At 36.9% G+C, this 23,316-nt stretch overlaps 1 protein-coding gene across 8 annotated transcripts in view; it reads left to right on the top strand.

Annotated features, from left to right (window-relative positions):
• Positions 1 to 23,316, top strand: part of si:dkey-237h12.3 (teneurin-3) — a 305,241-nt gene that overhangs the window by 27,560 nt on the left and 254,365 nt on the right. For all 8 annotated transcript variants that reach the window (XM_041797163.1, XM_041797159.1, XM_041797167.1 and 5 more), the window contains 2 exons: positions 13,938 to 14,394; positions 18,465 to 18,743. In XM_041797163.1, the coding sequence (XP_041653097.1) occupies positions 14,121 to 14,394; positions 18,465 to 18,743 (553 nt within the window). In that variant the 5' untranslated portion in view covers positions 13,938 to 14,120. The remainder of the gene's footprint in view (positions 1 to 13,937; positions 14,395 to 18,464; positions 18,744 to 23,316) is intronic.

Below are 23,316 nucleotides of genomic sequence, written 5' to 3' on the forward strand. Positions count from 1 at the left end.
TTTTATCTGTTGATATACAAAAGAAATGTATGCACAATACCCAGCAGAGAAAAAAAAATCTCAAATATTGTTTAAATGACCCTTTTAAAGTCAAATTTGCATCTGTCTTTTCATCCATTTACTTATACAGAAGTTTTAATAGTTTATTTTCAGGGTATCATCCACCACAAGGGATGCCCAGTCCACAGGTAACATTAGATAAGAGGTACGGTGGCCGGTAAGGGAAAACGGTCCACAAAAGCTCTAAATGAAACAAAACTGCTTCAATAAGAGAAACGCTTCAACCTTAGAGACACAATCAAAAGTCCAAACCAACTTCAAAAGGGGAAACGCAATGCAACTGACAAAATGCTCTCCAGAAATCAAAAACAAATTCATGAATGACAAACGTGCTTCTAATACAGAAACAATTCCACACTCAAAACGATCCTGATCCAGAACGTGCTTCAAAACCAAAAACGTCAATAAGCTGAGGACAGACTTATGAGTGTGTTTTGAAAGTTATTACACGGTAATAATACTTGTTACCAGTATGTAGTTACATCAGGGTGTGAATATTTCCCCCCTTCTGGTTCTGATCCCCCCCCTCTGATGATACATTTTCATCTCCGAGGGGTATACATTTTATCTCTGCCTCTGCTCAAACTGAATGCCTCCCACTCTGGTCCTTTGTTCTCAGCATTCACTATTTGATTGAATCTTTCATGACACATGATCAAAATTAAAGATTTATGTTCTTATACTGCAGTCTGATTGTCGCAAATGGCCTGAGTTCTCACACTGGCGAGTGAAACTTTGTCTGAGCCTATTTACATCAGAAGTTCAAACAAATTCCCCTCCTTTTTGTAAATAAAATGCTGGAGAGGTCTGAAACATTTTACCTATGATAGAGATGCTCTTTTGTTGAGTCATATTAATGTGTTTTCTTGGCACTAGTAAATCATACAATTCTTACCGCCAAATCCATAAACATGATCATGTTCATTTTCTGCTATCCCGAAGACCAATAAACTATTAGAAGACTATTCTTTAACATCTATGCAGGAAAATTTTCTCTTTTTGATGATAGTGTGAATAATCATTTGACTATTGAGCGCATAAATAGAAAGAGTCAGTGGGAATAGAGTGGAGCTCTGCACTGTTAGTCTGAGAGTTGATCAGTTTAATTTTAAGACAATGTAAAGACAATTAGAGCAGACAGGAACACTCAGCTCTAACTCCTGTCTTCCCTAATGCTAGTTTTTTGTGTGTCATAAAGAAATGTTAATCCAGTTGTTGAGTCACGTGACTCTCAGTAGGTACAGTAATAGTGACAGGAAAGTTATAACGTGGTAATGTAACTTAACGTTTTCTATATCAATGTATATATTTACATTTTTTTTTAAGTGTGGGCATACTTTTTTAAATAATATAAGCTTAAGCTTTCAGGTTTTGTCATGAAGCCTAGTTAATGATCATAGCTGCTGTAATGTATATTAAATCAGACGCAGTGCGAATTGGTGAAAAACCAGAGTGGGGACATTTCCCTAGCCTTTGATCTATAACCAGGCATACACTGGGCTCTCTCAAGCCTATTATCACCTGATGCTTTTTTAGTCCTGTAACTGGGCTGTGGTGCGTATGGTGAATACACAACGGCCGACCTTGACTTATTTAGCTACTCCTGACGTGGATGAGTCTCTGACGTAAAAACTCGTAGAGCCACGAGTACAATCCCATATGTCAGGGCATTTTTTCCTGTGTAAACGTTCCTCAGCTGAGTAGCTGATGATCTGTGATGGACAGAGAGTGAGCTACCTTTGAAGGGGTGAAACTAAGTCTCAACAGATAAGTCAGATAAAATGTATACCCCTGGAAATGAAAATGTGTCATCAGAGGGGGTAAATCAGAACCAGAAGGGGGGAATCTCCCCCATCCCCCATCAATTCACAACCCGTTGTTACTACATACTGGTAACAAGTTTTAATACCCTGTAATAAATTTCAAAACACAATCATAAGTCTGTCCTCGGCTCGTCCTCTCTTCCATCTGTCTGTCTCTCCCTCTCGCTCTTCCTGCTAGAGCGCCCCCTGGAGTCGAGGTGCTTTTTGATGTTTTTGGTTCTAAAGCGCATTTTGGGTTAGGATCGTTTTGAGTGTGGAATCGTTTCTGTATTAAAAGTGCGTTTGTTGTTCATGAATTTGTTTTTGATTCTTGAAGAGCGTTTTGTCTGTTGCATCGTGTTTCCCCTTTTGAAGTTTGTTTGGACTTTTGATTGCGTTTCTAAAGTTGAAGTGTTTCTCTTATTGAAACTGTTTTGTTTGATTTAGATGGTGTCTGGCTTTTGCAGACCGTTTTCCCTTATCGGCCACCGTAAAGATGAGTAGAATAAGAGCATCACAAAAAAGCTTCAAATAGAACTGAAATATCAAAACAAAGTGTTTTATAAAGTTGAAGTGGAAACAAAAGAAACCATGCCTAAAACAGGATGCATAGAGGTATTATGAGTTAAGTAACATGGAAAAGTATGATAGTGGTGACATTCTTGACAGTAGAATTATTATTTCAGACACTGTGTTTATACAAGATCGTAAAACCTACATGATGATGCATTAGACCAAAATATAAGAATATGAGCAACATTATAATAATAGAGAAATATAACAAATATATCTTTGTACACAGCAAGGGATGAAAATTAACACAATTTTCCAACTAAAAATGAAAATGTCAGCACTTTTTAAGCATTAAATAACTTTACTTAATCAAACAAAGCATCCTCATAAACTGTTAAAAGCCATTTAGCACAGATTTTAAAAGCTGGAGGACTTCTTGTCTGGACAGATTTTAAGTATCTTCATGGACAGTACAATATATAATACATAAGATAAGCAGTGTTGTCAATATGAAGTGAAGTTTTGGCTTAAACACTTTGGTGTATCTTACAAGGGAGAATTTTGTATGTCTTCTTGCTCCTGTGGTTGTGGGCGGGGCCTACAGGGGAAAATCATGTCATGTACTTCTGTGCACCAATCAGAATGCAGCAATAATTGGGTCTGAATCTGTTCACAGCTGGTTGGTTCTTTAGCTACTGTCATTTCTGTGTGATGTAACCACACCCACAGGGGCTGATGAGGCAGCACTCCAAACCTTGAAATGAATGAAATGGTCACATAATACCTGAGAATGTTCTCTGTAAATCTATTTATTTACTCCATGTGTTTATGAATATGCACTGATAATGTTGAGTTTAATTTTGCCACAAGTATTAAATACTACAGGGAGAACTGATGAGATTTGATGCCAAGTGTCAGGACCTTTAAACAATAGTCATGAATAATTCAAACTGTCTTGTTGTCTGGCGTACAGCTATAAAACTGCAACACATTATCATTTTAACAAGGCATAATTTAAAATTAGGGATGAGGCATGTTTTCCAAACATACCAGTAGTCTTTAATTTACAGAAATTTAAAGATTTTTGCAATTTTTATGAAATTTTAAGGATATATTCATGCATTATTTTTGCTGATACCTGGTTTTAGTGTTGTACTATCCCAGACAGTGGATGTAGCATATCAAAATGAAAAGAGAGATCTGAAAATTCAATTTTCTCTTAATGTTGTAACTGTTTCTTTTACTAAACATTGAGAAGTAAATGATAAATCCATAATCACTTTTATTTGATGCTGTCACATAAAAAAATGTAGTTTCTTGGGTTCAAATCAGCACCATCCACTGCTAGTGGTTTTCCAGTTTATGAAAATATTCCTTGTATGTGAACATCAAACAGTCTAAAAAATGCATCCTGGTCCATTTATGGTTCATCTTGACCCAGCACAGTTAGGATTTAGATTTTATGATGTGGCTCATCACAGTGTTCACTTTTCTTGGCCTGACCATTCCTGTACCGCGTGCTCAAGAAAACCTTGAGATAAATAGTTAGCCAATTGGGAATGATATTAATGACAAGAACCTTAATTTGACAAAAAAGGCTGATTTGTTCATCAAGTTGATTCATAACCTATCTTTTGATTTCTCTGAGCACAGATTTATGGACTCTTAAATCCACTGCTACCTAGAAAGCAAGTCTTTTTGCCAGCCATCTTTGCTTAAAGCATCAAAAAACTCCTCTCCTTTTGAGTGTCTGATGACAGCCACACTGCTTGTCATTTACTTGTTTAATTAATAATTACTCTTTGGTTCGGGAGATCTGAAAAATTTCAGTCCCCTCTTTTCGTTGTCTCTTCCAAATTCCTCGATGGAAACATAAAACACACTGACTCTCACCTTTGATGAATAACTGTGTGTCAAACATGAAAAAAGAAAATCTCAGTTCGATCCTTGAAACCTCTCCAACCGCCCTGAAGAGCCAATTGAGTTGGACGCACTTCTTCACGCCGTATTATACAGATGGTTTATAGTTCATGCTTCAGAGAGGTGCAGAGGTGTAGGACAGTACCAAGTGTCAGGGGGACCGTTCTCTGCTGGCATGGGAGTCGTTGGGACGTGTGTGGAGCAGTTCGGCGTAGATCATGAACTGTCTTTGTCCGTGCCTCAGTGGCTCGCCAGAGGATCTCTGTGTGACACTAATTTTGCAGTGTCGACTGTTCCAGCGAGTGGTCACGGGTGAGCTGCTGTCCTTATTCCACTGCCTGATCAAAGGTAAAAGGGAATGTAGCACCGAGGGATACCGGAAAAGCTCAACCAGAACTCAGATTTAGAGAATTCAACATTTTTACCTGCAAGATGTTCTCTTTAAAACTTGATCAGACAAATCCTTCACTTTGCTCTGACTTTTCTGTGCTTCCAGTCCTTTTTACAGTTTGTTCTGTATTTGTCTCATTGAGGATACTTGCAGAGATAAGGTGTTAAAAAGAACATTCTTTTTATTTGCCTGGAAGTTTCCTGTGTCTGTAATAAGGTTGCCAAAATGTCTGATACTTAGATACTTTTTGATACTGTGTATTTTAAATGATACAGTCTCTATTATATAATGATCAATTGAATGGAAAAATGGCAAAGCTTTGCAAATAATGTCAGCTTCACAAGAAAAGAACAAAAGGGAGGAATGAGTCCATTAAAAATTGTAGGGAAACTCCTGCATACTGTCAAAATTGCACAAATACAGAATTTTCACAATGTATCTGTGCAATTTTTGCAGTGAGTGTGCCTGAATTTTCGATGGTTGAATAACATGAGATTGGATATAAAGGACTTCTATTTTTGTTGCAGAAAACCCTTTAGTTTGCACTTTGCATGTCTATTTCTCTGGAAGAAAAGTGCTTAGCCCATCTTTTTTATAAGGTAGGTGTGCTGGAAGGCAAGGTGTACAACAAAAACATGTCCATAAATCCCCTGCACACTTTCTACCTAGTCATTTATTTGCTGTGTATGGACCCGAATCAGGCAACAAAAAACCTTTGTCAACAAAAAAAAGCAAATTATTTTTCTCTTTATCATTCTAGGGTTGTCCTAATCCAGATTTTCAAGCATAGATGTAACAAAAGTTAAAACCAAACAATATGGATAACTACAGCTGCAAAATTAGTTGACTTTTTATCATGACTGGGATATTCTCTTTCCCACAATCAAAGACTCCTGATTGATGACAGTTATTCACATTGGGCTTAGCACAGTAACAACTCCATGTACTCTTCTGTTGAAAGGATATGAAAAAAATGAATAAGCCTTTATACATTTTCTTAACAACTTTTACTCAGCTGGCTGCCCTTCACTTTTTATCTACACATACATGCATACACTGACCAAAATAATAACAATAAAGATAATAATACTAATACTATTAATAATAAATGCTTTTTAATAATTGTCATCCCAATATTTATCAAAATAATCCTGATTGTCATTTTAGCTAAAATCGTCCAGCCCTGACCAGGCCAGTCTATAGACTCCACTCCCCCACCCCCACGCCCCCAATATTGCAATTAAATATGCAATTATTTTAAGTTCCTCATCCTATGTATTTCTCAACAAACTAGCAATAAATCATTCTTTATTATAGCGAACCCAGAATTTGGTGGATTAAACAAAGGCAGAGTGATTATTAAAAAAAAGGAATTGTGATCATTTTGACTCATTGCAAATAAGCCATAAATTGTTGTATTGAAGGGGATATGAGTTTGTGTCTGATTCCATTTCCATAAGACATACAAAAACAAGGACAGTAGGACTTTTTGCAAATTATTCCATAAAACACTGACAATTAAATATTTGTTTGGTGTGTAGACAGAATATCTCTTCTTTGAGAACAGTATTTAACTGATATTTTAAAACACATTTCAAGGCTAAAAAAAAGGACCTTGTGCGATTTTAAAATTGCAGTCAGACCTATTGTGATTTTATTCTTAATTTCAATTGATTGCCCAGCCCTGGTCAAAGTGTCCTCATCAGATGTGTTTTAACTCTTATACTGATTTTAAAGTATGGTAGCATAAAGTATCACCAATTTCTGAGATACTGAAACTTCATTTCAGTGTATTCATATACGTTTAACACTTAAAACATTGTGGTCAATATAGCCAAAATGGCCTTATTTACATGGAATCATTACTTTTCTAAGTTTTAAAAATTCTGAATTATTTTGAATGTCATCATCATCTTTTAATGATAGATTATCACAGTCAAACAGCGTTTTTTTCTTAAAGGAGGGAAATAATCAGATCTATTTTTCTTGTTGGTCAGATTTGACCTGGTTTGGTTTTCCTCTTTGCAAAACATACGTATAACTTTCTAACCAGTTCTGTGTTGGACCTTTATTCCATCATTAACACAGTTTTTACACTACTTCTTCTTTTGTTTATGTAGTAAAAATGTATTATTTATTTGAAACTACTTATCATTGTAAAATATTTGTACAGTTACTATATTAGAAACACTGAGTTGTTTTTGGCCCACCTAGATGACAAGGGCTAAACATTATCATAAAACCCCTGCAAGTCATTGTAAGAATGAATCCTGAAGTGTACTTGCCAAGAGTGTGGTAGGGAACCATCCTTGTTATTTTTATGCAAAATATTATGGGTCATGGGAGCGCAGATGGTCAAGTGGTTTAAGGTGTTGCCCATGTACGCAGGCGGCCCGGGTTCAAATCCGGCCTGTGGCCCTTTACTGCATGTCTCTCCCCACTCTATTCCCTGTTTCCTAGTCTATCCACTGTCATTACTCTATCAAATAAAGGCATGAAAAGTTCCAAAAGTAAATCTGGAAAAAAAAAAAAAAAAAAAAAAAAAAATATATATATATATATATATATATATATATATATATATATATATATATATATATATATATTATGGATCATATCTTGCCCTCAGCTTTACCTGTATAATGATGAATATTAAAGAGAGAGCCACACCATAATTATACCACATTCTAGTGTGAGAAATGTTTTTCTGTTTCTATCATACACTAATGTGTTCATGTGTATGGTAAGGGGATATGGAAAATATTTTCACCTGCCAAAGTGAAAAGAAAAAGTTTGTAAACGCTGAAATTTTGACCAGTTTTTACTTTTGAATAACCAAATTTGTAATCACACTCCTTTTGGAACAGAAACTATGCTCATCTTTGATCCAGAACTGTCTTTGGTTGAAAATTTGGCAAGCCTTTTTAAAAAGGTATCTTAAGAAGACACTTTAGTGCATACCAGTCTCACAAATACATGATGTCCCTTTCTGTTACTTCTTCTAATACATCGTTTTCCCATTGTTTGTGTTTATTTTATTCTTGTGTTTTTTATTGTGTAAGTCCACTAATTTAGTTCTGAAACATCCTGTGGAGATGCCCTTTTGACATCTACTTTTATTGTTATAGTGCATGTATATATCTGAACTTTGGTGACTCAAACTTCACTGTGAAAAAGTTGAATATTTACGTCTACTCTTACCTTAATCCTTTTTTTGCACAAGTTTTGTTGCATCTATCTGAGAAAAAGGTGTGTACTATAGTAATAGAGCCCAGACTGACTGCCTTTCATTCCTCCCTGCTTCTACTTCATACTGTAGTTAAAACCATTGAAATTTAAAGCCTGCAGAAACACAATAGAATCCCCTCTAGAGCCTCTATGACCTTTTGTAGAAAACTTAAACTACCATGAATGTCTCCCTTGTATCCTGATAGTGTCCCCATGTGCAGCGCCTGTGCATGAGCTAGACACTTTGATGAGCTGTGAAAAGGAAAAAAAAAAAAAGATGGCATCTCCAGGTCCACGGAGTGAGGCATAAATGTTTATACGGGGACATGCCTGGTCACTCAAGGGCTTATAGCTGATTAGGACACAAATCTAATTCCTCGTATAGCAGGGGGCTCACAGCTCAGCGCCTAAGACTTGTAGCATTAGCTGTTTTTCAGACAGCAGATCCCTTTACAAGTCCATAAAGAAGACAAGGATCGTAATCAGGGAGGCTTCTGGGCGTGTCTGCTCGCACTCATCCTGTACATTAATCTGCCAATCTGGACAGGGTGTGCACAATCTCCTGAAAGTGATGAGATGTGAGTGAGATGTCCTGTGGCATCGTTAAGTCAGTGCATGTGCGGTGGGGGGAGTGTCAAGAGTTGAGTATCAGGGTTACAAGAGAGCGTGTCACTGATTGCATCTCAGCCCATCGGGGAACACAGTGATATCCAGCAACTCCAGGAGAGAAGTGTGGAGGAAAAAATAAGCTGAAGAGGCCTAGAACAGTTTACAATTTTCATTATCCCTGCATCCCGTACTCCACCAGCGACTGCTTCAGTTTTTTGGGAAGTCTCAGCGGGGCCAGAGCTGCTCTCTCGTATGCTGTCCTGGCTTCATTGGAAGGTTTTGATGCTTGATGTGAAACGAAGTGGATCTCATTTGGGGGAAGAAGGAGTCTGATACTCCAGTCTTACAGCTCAGCCAGGAGAGAAATGAAACTAGTGTGGGGTGAGTGTATGTGTGTGCGTGTCAGGAGGCAGTGGAAAATGGCTGGTAATAAACACTCCTGACACACTGGGGCTCACATCCACAGTCCACTTAAGGATTTTTTGTCCAGATTAGTCACATCCCCATCCTTCCTGTTCATGTTTTAGAGCCTCCACCTGCATCATTGTCTTCAGATTTAAAATAAATGTAACAATTTTAACTCTAAGGTTTACATGCAGAGAGCAACATTATCTTTTAGTCCTATATGGGGCTCATATGCTGTCAGTGCATACAAAGTGGATAGGAAACATGGTTGGGTCATGCATTGTGCGTGAAATTGAATTTTTTTGCTGTCATGGTGTGGGAAATCAAAAAGTAGCACAGGTTTGCATTTTTGCTTGAAATATGTATGTATCCTAAGTTATTCATACCAAAGGAAAAATCAATTTTCTGACTAACCTCTGGTGATAGCTCGCTGTGCAGATGGGTTTGTTTCAAGAACTGTACAGAAAGTCAACAGTTAAGCAAGGTAATAGCAGAGATTTTTTTCCTGTACTATATAACTTACTTTAAAGCTCCTGTGAGGAGTTTTTAGTTGGCTATTAAAACAGATGGACAGAATTATTAGTAATGCCTCTAAATGCTTTTAAAAACAGCCCATCAGCATAAAGACTTTTTCTATTGTGTTATTCTAACACAATAGAAACTGCTGCCCGAGGAGGTAATTGTTACGAATGCTGCAGAAATATATATGTTAATTTGAACAAAAATCATATTGTGACATTGTTTAGCTGAATGGCAGTTCAGGATATATATTTTAATGTAGAATCTAACAAATGGTTGTCACATTAGCAGAATTTAAAACTTTGATAACATTGTTGTGAAAATCAACAGTATTTTGTTGTCATGGGAAAAAAAATCAAAGTCCTACACATTCAAAATGAGCAATTTTTCTCTTATATTTTGCAAAAATTGCATGGAAATGCAAAACATTTAGGGCACTGTTAGCATAGCAGTTCGGTCATGCCCCGTCTGCATCTTCCAAGCAGGCAGTCCACGTTCATGTTTGACCCGAGGCCCCTCTCGTGCATGCTGTTTTTATGCTCGCTCGCTCTCTCTGATTTTTGACGTTGACTGCTGTCCTATCCTTTCCACATAAGAGCAAAAAACAACAACAAAAAAAAAAAAACCCTAAAAACAAATGCAAAATATTAATCATAAATCACAGTTTCTGAGTATTAAAATTTGAAACATGTTCTACAATTTAGTGTACCATGATAAAATGATTATTGGTATCAAAAAATAGAGATTTTTTGTCATATTTTTAACCAAAAGTTTTGCAACCTTTTGAAAAGTGAGTAAAACTGCTGAGAAATCTCTGTTCCTTCCACTTTAAATGCAGTTTTTGAGAATTAAAAACAATAATTTGGTGTCTTTTTTTTTTTTTTTTTTTCAATTTGATTTTTACTATTAAAAAATTGCTCCTAAGGTAAGCTGACTTGAAAGACAGACGGTGTCGTAACTTTTTATCCATAGTATTCAGTTGCATCTTTCCATTTATTATCGCGAGTATAATGCTTTATCTGGCGCTTGATTATATCAATTCAGTACACACTGTTTATTTTGGAGAGTATTTTTCATCTTCCCACAAACAAATGTGCATGTAGTTTATGTAATTGTCTTATTGTTTACTCCCTTGGCTTTTCAACACTTTTTTATTTTCACATCTAAACTCTTCTTTTAGTGGTCTTTGCTCTCTATTGGTAACTGTTTCCTCCATGGGGAATACACACGTTACGTTACGTTAGGCTACATTGCATTGTCTTATCTTTTCTTATCACTAAGTGATGAGACATTGTAACAGTAAAAGAGAGTTCAATGAGATATGAGTTAAAAAAATAAAACATTGCTTGTACTAAGGACAAAAGAAAGTAAAGAACAATGGTAAAGTTGCTGCTTTATCAACAGGGGACACACAGTCACTCAATCTGAAAGTCTCTCACAGGAGTTTCAGTTTGATCAATGAGGCATTGAATCTTGATCCTAGAAAAATGTTGTATTTGAAGTACTTCCAATGCTTTTGATTCTAATAATAATCCCCTGACCTCTACTGTTTTCGGATTGAGGGCAACAGATGTAAACCCAAACTGTCTGTGTATTAAGATAATATTTGGACAACATGTAAGAAAATTATTTTGTTACGTTTTTGAGATAGCCCTTATTTATTGTGCCTAGTGTGATATATGTGTTATTCATGAAGCGTGCCTTCTATTCATAAAGTGTACTCTCACTTGTCAGACCTATTTCTGATTATAAAATTATACTCCAGACCTAGTTATACACTGTGAAAGCTACAGTTTGAAGTATCTGTAACTATATTACACTTATTGCACTTCTAAAAACTACTAATGAAAACCCACTGATAATAGTCAGTTTAACTACACACCTGTATAAATGATGTGATAACTTGGTATTTATATTTTTCATCCCAGCCATTGTAAAATGGACAAACTTAGAAAGAACAATTCAACTGAAATCGGTAATATAAGTCAAAGGTATTGGCTTTTAACAAGATTGACCCAATTATATGAATGAAATAAAATATGGAGGGTCAGATCCGTGGTTGTCACTGTTTCCTAACAGTCAGAAGATTTACAACTATAAGCCTTGTAGTTAGTTTAGTTTTGGGTTTATCCAGTTTCTTCACAAATCCTAATAGAAGCAGTTTTACTGGAGGGACTGTTCAGTGAAGAAACAATTTATGGAAATAGTTCAGCGCCTGTTAAATAAAAGCATGGTGTTATTATTGACATTTAAAAACCCCAATTTTAAAAACGCTTTGACAGCTGCAGAGTTTGATCATTTTACTTTCATCTTGATGAAGAAGCTGCAACAGACAGATATTTTTGTATTATTAGATGTAATCCTTAACAGCAATTCAGACAGGCAGAAATCAGTGACTTTAAGCGGACAATAAAGATTTAATTTCACAAATTGGCCCTTTAAAATTGCCACAATGTTTCAGATGTCAATCTGAAAAATGCAATATATATTTATATATCACTGAAATATGTCACTTTGCATCTTGTCATTTGTGCTCTGGGCGTTACAGTGGTTTAGCATGAATGTCATGTGTCAGAATTATAATTCTTTACGAGTGTTTAAATCTAAAATTGAGGCATAATATCATGGTGTCAAAAACTCTCTTGCCACTGTGATATGTCACTTATTGATTTATATGTCATTTAAAAAAGCATGAGACTCTTGGCAGATGTCAATTATGGAGTTCAGTGGTGGGAAAATTTTCTCAATATTTGTAAGAAAAAAACAGAGCCTTCAAGTAGGGATGGGCCGTTTATTAAATTTTGAAGATTTATCCAGAGCATATTTTTCAGCCAGGATAGAGGGTTAGAATATATTGTTTGTATTGGGATAGTTGATTTAAAAAGTATCAGGCCTAAAAGATTGCTAACAGTAAGAAACTCAAACAGTAATAATGTGTATTGACCATAAGATAATCTATTTGAAATGTTTAGACTGAATGCCCTTTGGCTAAAATCATTTTCTTTATTTTTTATGAGCATTTATATTATTATTCTTAAGATGTATTGTTGGGCATTTTATGCCTTTATTTATAAAGGGGCATAGCGAATAGTCGGAAACAGGCATGAGAGAGGGTGGGACATGTACAGGCCTGTGTACATGGGGCCAACCGCTAGGCCATCTTCGCCCCAGAAGCATTTATATTATTTGTAAAAAAAACAAATGATACTGATATCTGCTTGATGCAATGAGAACAAAAAGTCCTAGGCACCCAATATAAGGTCATTTGTTGTTTTCAGTTATCAAAATGCAGGAAAAGTCCTGAACACTGAAAGAAACATTGATGATGGTAGGAAAAATGTGTGGAATAGTGGCTTATCACCAGTTCTTTTCAATAATCTAAAGGTTGCCAACAAATTTGAGCAATTTAGACACTGCTCTCTCTGTTTTGCTTGGAAATATGACTGGAGATCATTTGATTTCTGTACTTTCTGATGCCACAGATCATTACAATTATGGAGATTTTATCACTGAAACACACACTACTTTAGAGTACGGGCATTTTTAGGGATGCACAATATCAGATTTTTGCAGATAACCAATATGCTGATATTTACAAAATAATTATTAGTGGATACTCATACCAATATTCAAATGTAGTTTAGACCTAAGACTTAAGTCCTTTAAAAACACAACTAAAAGTTTGAGGATGAAAAAAATTAACACATTTTGTCCTTGAAATACACCCCAAACTGTAAGTAATAAAGAAACAGACTTCGTTTTTCATAGGTTTGTTTTTCCCACATAAAACTACACAAACTTATTTATCTGTATTGCCAATATTTACAGCTGATACAGGCCGATTTTCAGAGCCAAAAGATCAGTTGTAAATTTTGACAGAAGTGTTCATTTCTGTCTTTATTTTCTAGGCTTATATCTGCTCATACCAATAGAATGCCAATAATACTGTGCTTCCCTAGAATTTTTTTGAATTGAAGAAGGTTGTCCAAAACATTTTGATAGTTTAAAGCTGATTAGAACAGCCAATACTGGGTGCCTTCTAGGATGTCATTTTTTTCTTAACATGGTAACAAAAAGGGTTAAATGTTTAATTGTCACCAGAATCATATCAAAGTTTATAATTCCGATATTGTGACAACTATTTGTCATTTTTTTTTACAGTAAAAATATTAAGATATTTTTGTGCAATGCCATTTAGCTGAAAAAATATCGAGACATTTTTTTGCTCCACATCCCACAGCCCTAGTTTCTGGAACAACTTTGAAAGTAGCTCACTGAAGATGAGCTTGATTTTAAAGGGGAATAGGGAGGGGGATCTGCTTTATAGAGGGGAAGTCATGTATGGCAAGAGTTCACAGGTGAGGGTTCTAGAGGTGGGGAGTGGACAAGGGGCAGTTTGAGGGGGGATAAATGTGTGCCTTTTGAAGATGAAGCAGATGGATTAGTGTTATCTGAGCTCCTCACTTCCTTTCCTCCTCTCTATCCCGCAGGTAGAACAAGCAGCTGGATGAATGGACTAAAGGAGTGACCAAGAGGAGTTGCGGGGGGGAGAGCTGTACAAGAGGGGAAACCACAACCGGGGGAGAAAAGAGAAAAATAATCCAGTGGCGTGCGTCTCAGGAGAGCGTCAGTGATAGAAGGGTAGGGAGTTGGATACCCAGCATGCAGGCAGCATGGAACGGGTGAGGGAGCAGCGGCCTTTCTGCTCGCTGTCCAAGAGCCAGAGAGACCGCGAGAGATTCTGCGAGAGAGACAGAGAGGATCGAGAGCGTCGTTACACCGCCTCCTCGGCTGACCGGGAGGAGGGAGCCTGCCGTGTACCCACTCAGAAATCCTACAGCTCCAGCGAGACGCTCCAGGCCTTTGACCATGACCCTTCGCGGATGCTGTTTGGAGGCAGAGTCAAGGAGATGGTGCACAAGGAAAGTGCAGAGTACAGCAGGCCAGGTTAGCAAGACACAGATGTTTACTGGAGGCGTCCTTCTGAGGGATCGGTCAATAACTCCAGATAAATCTTTGTAAAATAAGCTAAATGGTGTGGTTATTCAAGCTGCCAGAGGACAATTATATCTCTCTTTAAAGCCCACATTATCAGTTTTATGACCTTGGCTACAGAATGTACAATTAATAGTTAAAAGCATGTGGGTAAGTTGAATATCTTTTCCACTAAAGAGGAACTGTGTGGATAAATCCAACATTCCAGTTGGTTAGACTTGTAAAAAATATAAATAAAAGGCAAATATAACAGAAATCCCTGTATCTTTGCTCTTTTGCTGGCGTTTAACAGTTTGAAACATCATTAGCAAATGAGCAAAGATGCAGGGATTTTGTTGTTTGTTGTGTTTGCTAAATTCTGCCATTTTGCTGTTTTAGCTTCCACTTAATCTCTGCAAGTTTGACAAGAATTAACCGTACCATGCTAGGATGCTAGACTAGTAAACACAATTAAATTAAGTCAAACAAAGGCACCGCTTAGTTTGAGTTGTGGATAATATAACATTTGTTGCAATACAGAGGGACACTCTGACCTTATAAAACACTCATACCCTGCAGGAATGAGTTAAAATAATAAGGAAAAATGATCAGTAAATAACCATCTCCTTTAATTGGCTGTTAGAAAGTCCTCTGATTTCTGTAATTAAAAAGTTGGAGTACTTTGTTTAGTTTTATGGCACTCCAAGGCCCATAAGATTGCAATTAGAAAATCTATCCATTACTCCCCTACATTCTCTCGCTGCTAATTGGTGCCTATGTTAGAATTAATGGGGTTATGATGAAGTTGTGGGAAGAATCGTAGTTTTCTTTATTTCTTTTTAAAATCTGGGCATTTAACATTAACGACCACTTCTTACATCATCACAGTAAATGTCACACAGAACGTTATTAATCTGCTGCAGAGAGCATACAGTGTAGATGAGTAGACGCTATATCTGCTCTGTTTATGTGCTCTGTTATGAGTGAGTGTGTGTGGGGGAGTTATTATACATTTGAGAACTCATCTGGACCTCATCTTGTTTATTCTAAATGTTGTTTGAACTTTATCAGCAGTTTAATTTGATTTTAAAGTTTATTTAAAAAATAAAAACTTTACCTTTTTTATCACATTTTTCCACAAACTTCATAAATATATAGATAATATATAGATATCATCACATGCTTATTTTTCATCATTATGTGTATTGATTTGACACATATTTCAATGATAATACAAAAAGTAGGTGGACGCTACTTAAACAAGGCAACAAACTAAAAACATATAAACTAAAAACACATAAAGATTACACGGTCCTCTTTATTTTCAAATAAATCAAGACTTTTCACAAAGGTCCCCATATATTTTCAAGCACTTCCTTGAGGGCAGCTCAATAAATCAGAACGCCTTTGTTATAGCACTATGAGCATTTGCAGAAGCCACACAGCAATGGCCTAAAATAATCACAACAAAGCAGAATAGTGCTTACTCACTCTGTATGTGCACATTTGATCCATTTTGTAGGGTACAACAGCTATACTCTCACACCATTTTGATGCAGTCAGATGGCGCTAAAGCTAGCTGTTAGCTCTGTTTAAATTTCTATGTATATGTATCATATTTTTACATTTACCTGCTTTTATTTTTTCAATTTACTCCCTCTCTCTATATATATATGTATAGCAGAAAGAAAATATATTGCAGTATTACTCTTTTTCCTGTATCATGCAGCCCTTATATCCCGATCTCCTTTACTTGTAAGGCAAGGCAAGTTTATTTATAGAGCACCAGTCATACACAGAGCAATTGAAAGTGTTGAACTGATTTAAAAACAGAGCATGTATGAGGACATTTAAATGAAATGTAATGATGAAAAGATATAAAGAAAATGAAATTCAGTAAAAGAAGGAAAGGAAAAATAACATATCACATTCAAAGTTAAATAAAATATTCTTTAAGTTGAAAAAAAAAAACAATATTAATGGATTGAAAAAAGTTTTTATACAAGGCAGGAGAGAAATGAATTTTTAGGTCTGCAGCTAAGAATAAGAATGTTTTTATTTTTGTTTTTATAAAGCTAACTGATGTCAAAAGCCTCAGGTTCTCTGTCAGTTTTTTTCAACAGCGGAGGAGCATATCAACTGAAAGCTGCTTCACTTTGCTTGGTTCTGATTCTGGGAACAGAGCATAAACCCGTCCCTGAGGACCTAAGAGATCATGTCAGGCCCTCCAAAGGAGAAGTCATTAGCTTTAGCCTAACCCAGTGTGTAACTGCTTAACAGTATGTAACAGTTGGCTGGTTGGTTATTTTACCAAAACATTGTAGTGGGTTGTCTGGCATGCAGAAGACACATATTTATCATCATCTGTTCACAAGTGGTGAACATTTTTTGTTTTGTTTGACTTTTTTTTTTTTTTTATAAACGGAGGCAGGAGGGAGGGGGTATAGTACTTCAACAAAATACCCAGCATACATTGCAGACTCTTTAGAAACAGCATTATCTCTCAAACATTTTCAAATATTTTTATGTAACTGCACTGCTAGACACAACGAAATGCGCCCCCATCTCCTCCCTGCATCTAGAACATTTTCACCCAAGTAGAACTTTTGTAAGTATTCAAAATATTTAGTGAGTCTGATTTCCAAACCATTCAACAAACTGCACAATAACGCCACAATAACCCAAGGCAAGTTCATTTATTAGAGCACTATAAAAAAATCCAAAGAGCTTTAAAGACTTAAGCAGGAAATATTTTTAAAAGCGCTGTAGACATTTTGATTAATTTTGTTTAATTAATCAGAAAAATACAATAGGAGCTAAAAAATGTATGGCAGTTAATCACACTGTTATCATCACACTGCCATCTTCAGAAGCCTTGTTAATTTGAGGATAACATCTGCCAAAATTTTCCTGTGCTTTTCATTTCTACTATTTTACACATCCCGAAGACAAGTTTGACCTAAGATTGATAATTAAGTGGGATATCTGCCCACTGTGTCTCCTCCTCCTGTGCCTGTCTGTCTCTGCCAACATATGCACGAGATGTTTTAAATCTTTCACTATTTCAAAGGCATGTCAAATGGTCCAGTGCTGTTCAGAAGCACATTCAGATAGCTTAATTTAAGAATATATGCAATCAGCTGTGTTTAGTTCATCACTAAGACTGTAGTTAATTAGGTAAATGTTTTAATCAATTGATAACACTAATTTCAAACATTATATGGTAATTGTTATTCACTCTTATTGGTTTTAGATGAACATGGAAGTCATTCAAACAGATATAAAGAAAAGTTCTGCCACATAATATATTTTTGGAAGACCACATGAATGTTAATTGTTTAATTGGATTGTTGGAGTGTTGCACTTACCATATTGTAACAATGTTACACTTGTGCATCTCAAAACAGATGTAAAGTGAATTGTAATTGGTGGAATTGCATTTTAAGTTCTGAGAATTCCTAAACAGTATATTTTTGTTTATTGGCAATATACCTACATCACTTTAAAAGTATAATTTTATTTTGCTTGGATGCTGCAGTGACTCTAATAGTGTATCTGCTTATTCATTTTATTAACACAAGTCTCATGTATTTCAGACTGAACAGGCTACACTTCTATGGTAATGATATATTGGGAAAGAGGCTGCATCTGAACGAGGTCATGACAACAATAAATAATAAATATGGAGTAGGATTCTTCTTAAATTTTTCATGTGGGTTGATGTTCACAAGGAGCTTGAATTTTTAGTAGATATATTTTGGGTTAAATTGTTCAATCAAAGTAGGTCATCTTAAAAATTACACCCTATTACAACATGAAGTTTGAGCTCTGTGATTTAAGTTCAAGAAAATCTTTTTCAGCATCTTGATGAGTCAATGAGTGCCAAGCAGCTTGGGTGGGTGTTGTAAATGCCTTAATTTAACAATTAGCTCCTCCCCTGCCTCCCTGCTCTTAGATTAAGTGTTTTTTGAAGTCACCCTGCTCTTGCCCATTAACCGTGTTGTTGCTTGGTCTGTTAACTTTACAACTTTCGTCATTCACAGGGCAGACGTTTTCGCTGAGGCAGCTCGGCATCTGTGAGCCGCCACCGCCTCGCAGGGGCTTGGCCCTCTGCCCCGAGACAGGCCTCTCCCACCCGCTCAGCAGCTACTCCCGAGGACCGGTCGCTACAGAAAACCATGAGCCTGTATCACCGGAACGTACCATGACTCTTTGGGGAACTGGAGCAAAGTCTGGGCAGAATTCATGCCTCTCCAGTCGCTCGAACTCAGCGCTCACACTCACTGACACGGAAATGGACAATAAATCGGACAACGAGATGGGTGAGTAGGGCACACTTTGCATTCTTTTATCCTTTAAACAGCTTGTTTGTTTGCGGCTCACACTTGCATCGTTTTTCAAAGGAAGTGGGGTGCAGGGGGGTCGCTATGTGGAAACAGCAGCAGTAGGTCGGATTATGGTTGGGCGCTGGAGACAAGGCCCTGATTGGTTGAAGGAAGTGGAGGCGCGATTGGTTGGGGCTGGTATCTGGAGAGGCACTTGCAGCTGCCTTTCACGGGATCAAAGGCGTGATTCCTCGCCTGTATGCGGGAAAAGAATTTGGCCTTCCGATTGAGCAGTTGCTAGTCACCTGGTCCCTCTCCACAGGAAGCAGAGGAGTTTGATAAAGTTTCCCCATGGGCTAGCGTATAATCAAAGATAGCTTTGTGTGCCTCAGTCTGAGATTGTGCTTAGAAACACTGCAGTGGTTGACTGGGCATGCACAATGACTGATTAAATGGGTACAATGGTTTGAAGTGCAAATTTGTTCATGCTGGAAACCTAAGATGCTTTATTGAGGCTCCCTTGTTTGAAGAGGCAGATCTTTGTTGCATCAAATGGATGCAATGCACTTATAAGACAGCAACATATCTGTATTGTTGAATTTACACCGTTCTGACAGGTTTCCATGAAATCACTCCTTGTGTGTGAACATTTTTCTGGAAAGATTATAAAAACACCTCCTTAACATGACTTTTATTGCATATTTCATTACTGGTATTTCTCTCTCTGTCAGTCTGTTCTTCTGAGATGCATTCTGCTTTTCCAGCCTGTTCTTTCAATAAGCAACATTTCATCTTTCTTCATTGAATTTACCCTCAGCTTGTTTCAGTGCAAATCTTTAAATTCCACTCCTGACTTTGAGTGCTCCTGACATTCCACATCATTCATCAGCCGTCATAGCATGAGCAAGCGCCTTTACAACACATTCAACCTAAAGCTCTAATTATTTTTAAGAAACCGATGCTCTCAAAGAGTGGCAGGCGGTTTAAATAATTAGGCTTGATTGCGCTTTCCCCGGTGAGAACATTAAAGAGAGCAAGAGTAAAGAGAAAGGGAAAACGTCTTGTGTTCACGTGCTATCAATTTTGATTCTGCAAACATTGGCTTCAGTCTGACATTTGAGACAAGTCATTTTCTTAATGGTGGTATTCATCATAGTGAGTTTGTCTCCAGAGGGGGGGAGCTGAGTAACTCGTTTGCCTTTGAAAAAAAATAAAAAGCCATCAGAATTCAAGGATATTTGTTCCAGTGTCTGGCCTTTAGCTTTGGCCCAATCCTCTGTATACGTTATGAGGCACTAAAAGCTCAAGCTAACCACAAAGGTGCGGGTAAACATAACCTCTGCCTCCTTAGCGCTCGACTCCAGTTGTATTTGTTGCCTTACATGCCAAGCACGAAACCATATCTCCATCCACGGCTCCATTCTGCAGAATAGGTTCTCTATTGAGCTGCGATTGCACCTGCCCTCCACCACTTCAGCTGCATTAGCACACACACTCACACACACCATCCTGCACCCCTTTAGCATACCTCCTCTGGAGTTTCTATTAGATCCGTCTTAAGGAGCTGCTTTTGATTGGCTCTATAGCACAGCATCCCACTGAGACTTTATCTAACTCACTATTGTGTCAATTAGTTTCATTAAAGGGAAATAAACAAACGTGCTAGATCTTTATCCCAGGTGTCATGCCTTTTTTATATTGCTACAAAAAGGAAAAACACCAAAGAGCTCATTTATTTAAGTGTATGTTATGTTCTGTTCTTTTAAACTGCACTTCTTTTTAATATGCAGAAAGCGTTCTGTCGGAAGAACAATGTGAGACGTGGCGCAATTTAAAATTCTAACCCTGCTTTGTTAAACTATTTTTGGATTTAAAGTGTTTTTTACACTTCTAAATCTTGAGCCAGAGCAAAGAAAACCTCGTTCCACCTCTATAGAGACTCTTTTTTTTTTTTTGTCAGGAGGCATTGCACTTTTGACTTTCACTATTTAATGAAGCAGCGAGGAGAAATGACCCATCCAAAGGTTTCCATCAACTGAATATGCATGCTGAAGCTCCGACGAGGGGCCGTTCAGCCCCACTTATTCATAAATGAACTCAATATTTCATTCTAATTTGCTCTGTTCTACTGAGTGTACGACACAGACAAGTACTGGGAGCCGCGGCACGTTCGCCGAGCGCAGCACCTGCAAACGTTAACCTCGCTGATCCAAAAGAGAGTGAGGTTCACCTTTTAAAAGATGAAACCGGAGTGGTCATCTTGTCCATTTTGCAGCTTTGAATGATGTCCTGAGTGCAGCTACAGAGAGAGAGGAAGAGTGGATGTTCTCTGAAGTGAGACATTTGCATTTTTCACCAGGAACAGGACTGTATTTTTTCAACTTCTCTTGAAAAGAGAGAACCCGGCAAGTGAAAGAGCAGCGATTTTTGGTTTCTGAAAATAGCTCAATACTTCCTCATTTTTTGCATTATCATACTCTTTGTAAAAGCTGGGCTCCTTACTTTTTTGCACTGACCCACACTACAACTGTTTATAGGATCATCAAAGACTGTTTCTGGGCAAACACAGAGGTTCTATAGCAAGGTATAGATGTGGAAAAAGAGTGGAGAATAATTTTGCAAAGCAGCCTTCATTGATTTTACACTTAACATAACCTCCTGCCACTGACAGAATCCCTTGAAAACAAAATCCATCGATTAAAGGGTCCATTTTATCGGTTTTTCTTCTTGCAAGAAAAGCCAAGTGATGCCAAGCAGCCCTACATGAATCCATACAGTTAACCTACACACTTTCTCCCAGAGAAACATAGTACACACTTCAATGAAAAGCTATCTAGAACCTTAATATCTTTACATCTTATGACGATTTTATTTCCAAGAGATGTGGCCACATCCAGTTTCATATACGCATGAAGAATTCAGATTTGTGAACCAATTTTTCTTTCTAAAACATGCCTGTTTGGGTATCGGTGGCCTAGTAGTTATGTCTGCTTAACATTCTGTTGTTCTTGAAGCATGCAGTGCAGATTCAAATCCAGCCTCTGGCTCCTTTCCTGCAGTCATTTCCCCTAGTCTATCTCCCCAATTCCAACTCTGTCATTTGTCTAAGCCCAAAAATAATTCGTAAAAATATGCATATTAATTAAAATGCATTTTTCCTACCACATTTATCAGCAAGATAATTCATGAGAAAATCTATTTTCTTAAAAATGTTAAATAAATGCAAAATATACTCATTGAATATCTTCTACGCTTGCAGAAATGTTCCAGTGGATTGTTTTTACAGAAAATATACTGAAATTCAATATTTTTTACAACAAAATAAGAAAAAGGAGTGGATGCTGGTGCTGGGCAAATTTAATGAGCTATAATTTTGATTACAATTTTTACTTCCCACATTCATATAAACTTAATGTGGCTGTCAAAAGATAATTTAAATAAATCACAATTTATCTCATAATTTCTGTAGATAATTGGGATTAATTGCACCATTTTAATCACATTTTGAGATTCCACCATTTTGCATTTTAAACTCTTTTTGTGTCATTTCGGATTTGCCTGCTGTCTTAAACTAAAGGTAATTGACTTCCTGTTTGGATCCAGACCTGCTTTTATAGGTAGATAAATTATGACATGAACTTAACCACAGAAAAAGGGAACGTGCTATGGATTGAGAAGGACACAGAAAAGAGTAAATGTTTGATAACATAAGGTCCAGATTATTTTTGACTTGTCCACTGAGCTGTGTGAGTTTCTTTAAGGTGAAATGAGACATTAAGGGCAGTCATGGATTTATTTTACGGCAGGGTGGCTGCAGGGAGACACTGACATGGCTTAACCCAAGTGTGTTGAAAGGGACAGTAAATAATACAAAAAAATTGGTGCACTAATTTTGGACTTAAATCGTGATGAACTCGGTTAAATTTGACAACCCTGAAACAAAATAATTAAAAGTAAACATTTACTGAGCCACATGCTGTGTTGTGTGTATTTTGTCATTGGTGCATGAAGGAGTGCACCCTCTCTCTTTTTTAGCATTCTGTCCTTCAGTGCCTGCTGTGTTAATATGTAAATGCTCATTTTTTTGTTCTAAGGTGAATTAAACATTTCAGTTTACTCTTCATGAGTGATATTGCGAGCCTAGTTCACTCTGACGCCACTGAACTTGCTTTGATGCTCTGTGAGATACAGAGAGTTAAACACTGCTGTGGGTGGAGGCAGATTCACTGTATACATCCTGCTTCTCCGTACTCCCTAGCAAGAACGTAGCTATGGTAACACTTCTGGTGTGTATTTCAAAGTAAAAGCCTGAACTGTTTTTAGGATGATAGGACTACCTGCATTTTTACACAAAATTTAAGCTCGGAAGTTGTTTCTGGGGTGATTTTTAGTTACTAAAGTCACTTGCAAAGGTCACCAAAAATAGAGCAAAAAACCCCCATAGAAATCACAAAAGGCTTGTCAGTGCTGTTTTATTTGATTTGATTTTACTTTATTTTATCATTATTTTATTTTACTTTATTATATTTTATTTTATTTTATTTTAGTCTGGGAACGTCGCTCAAAATAA

This window comes from Cheilinus undulatus, linkage group 10 (genome assembly GCF_018320785.1).
Source record: "Cheilinus undulatus linkage group 10, ASM1832078v1, whole genome shotgun sequence".
In the NCBI taxonomy this organism is placed as follows: domain Eukaryota; kingdom Metazoa; phylum Chordata; class Actinopteri; order Labriformes; family Labridae; genus Cheilinus; species Cheilinus undulatus.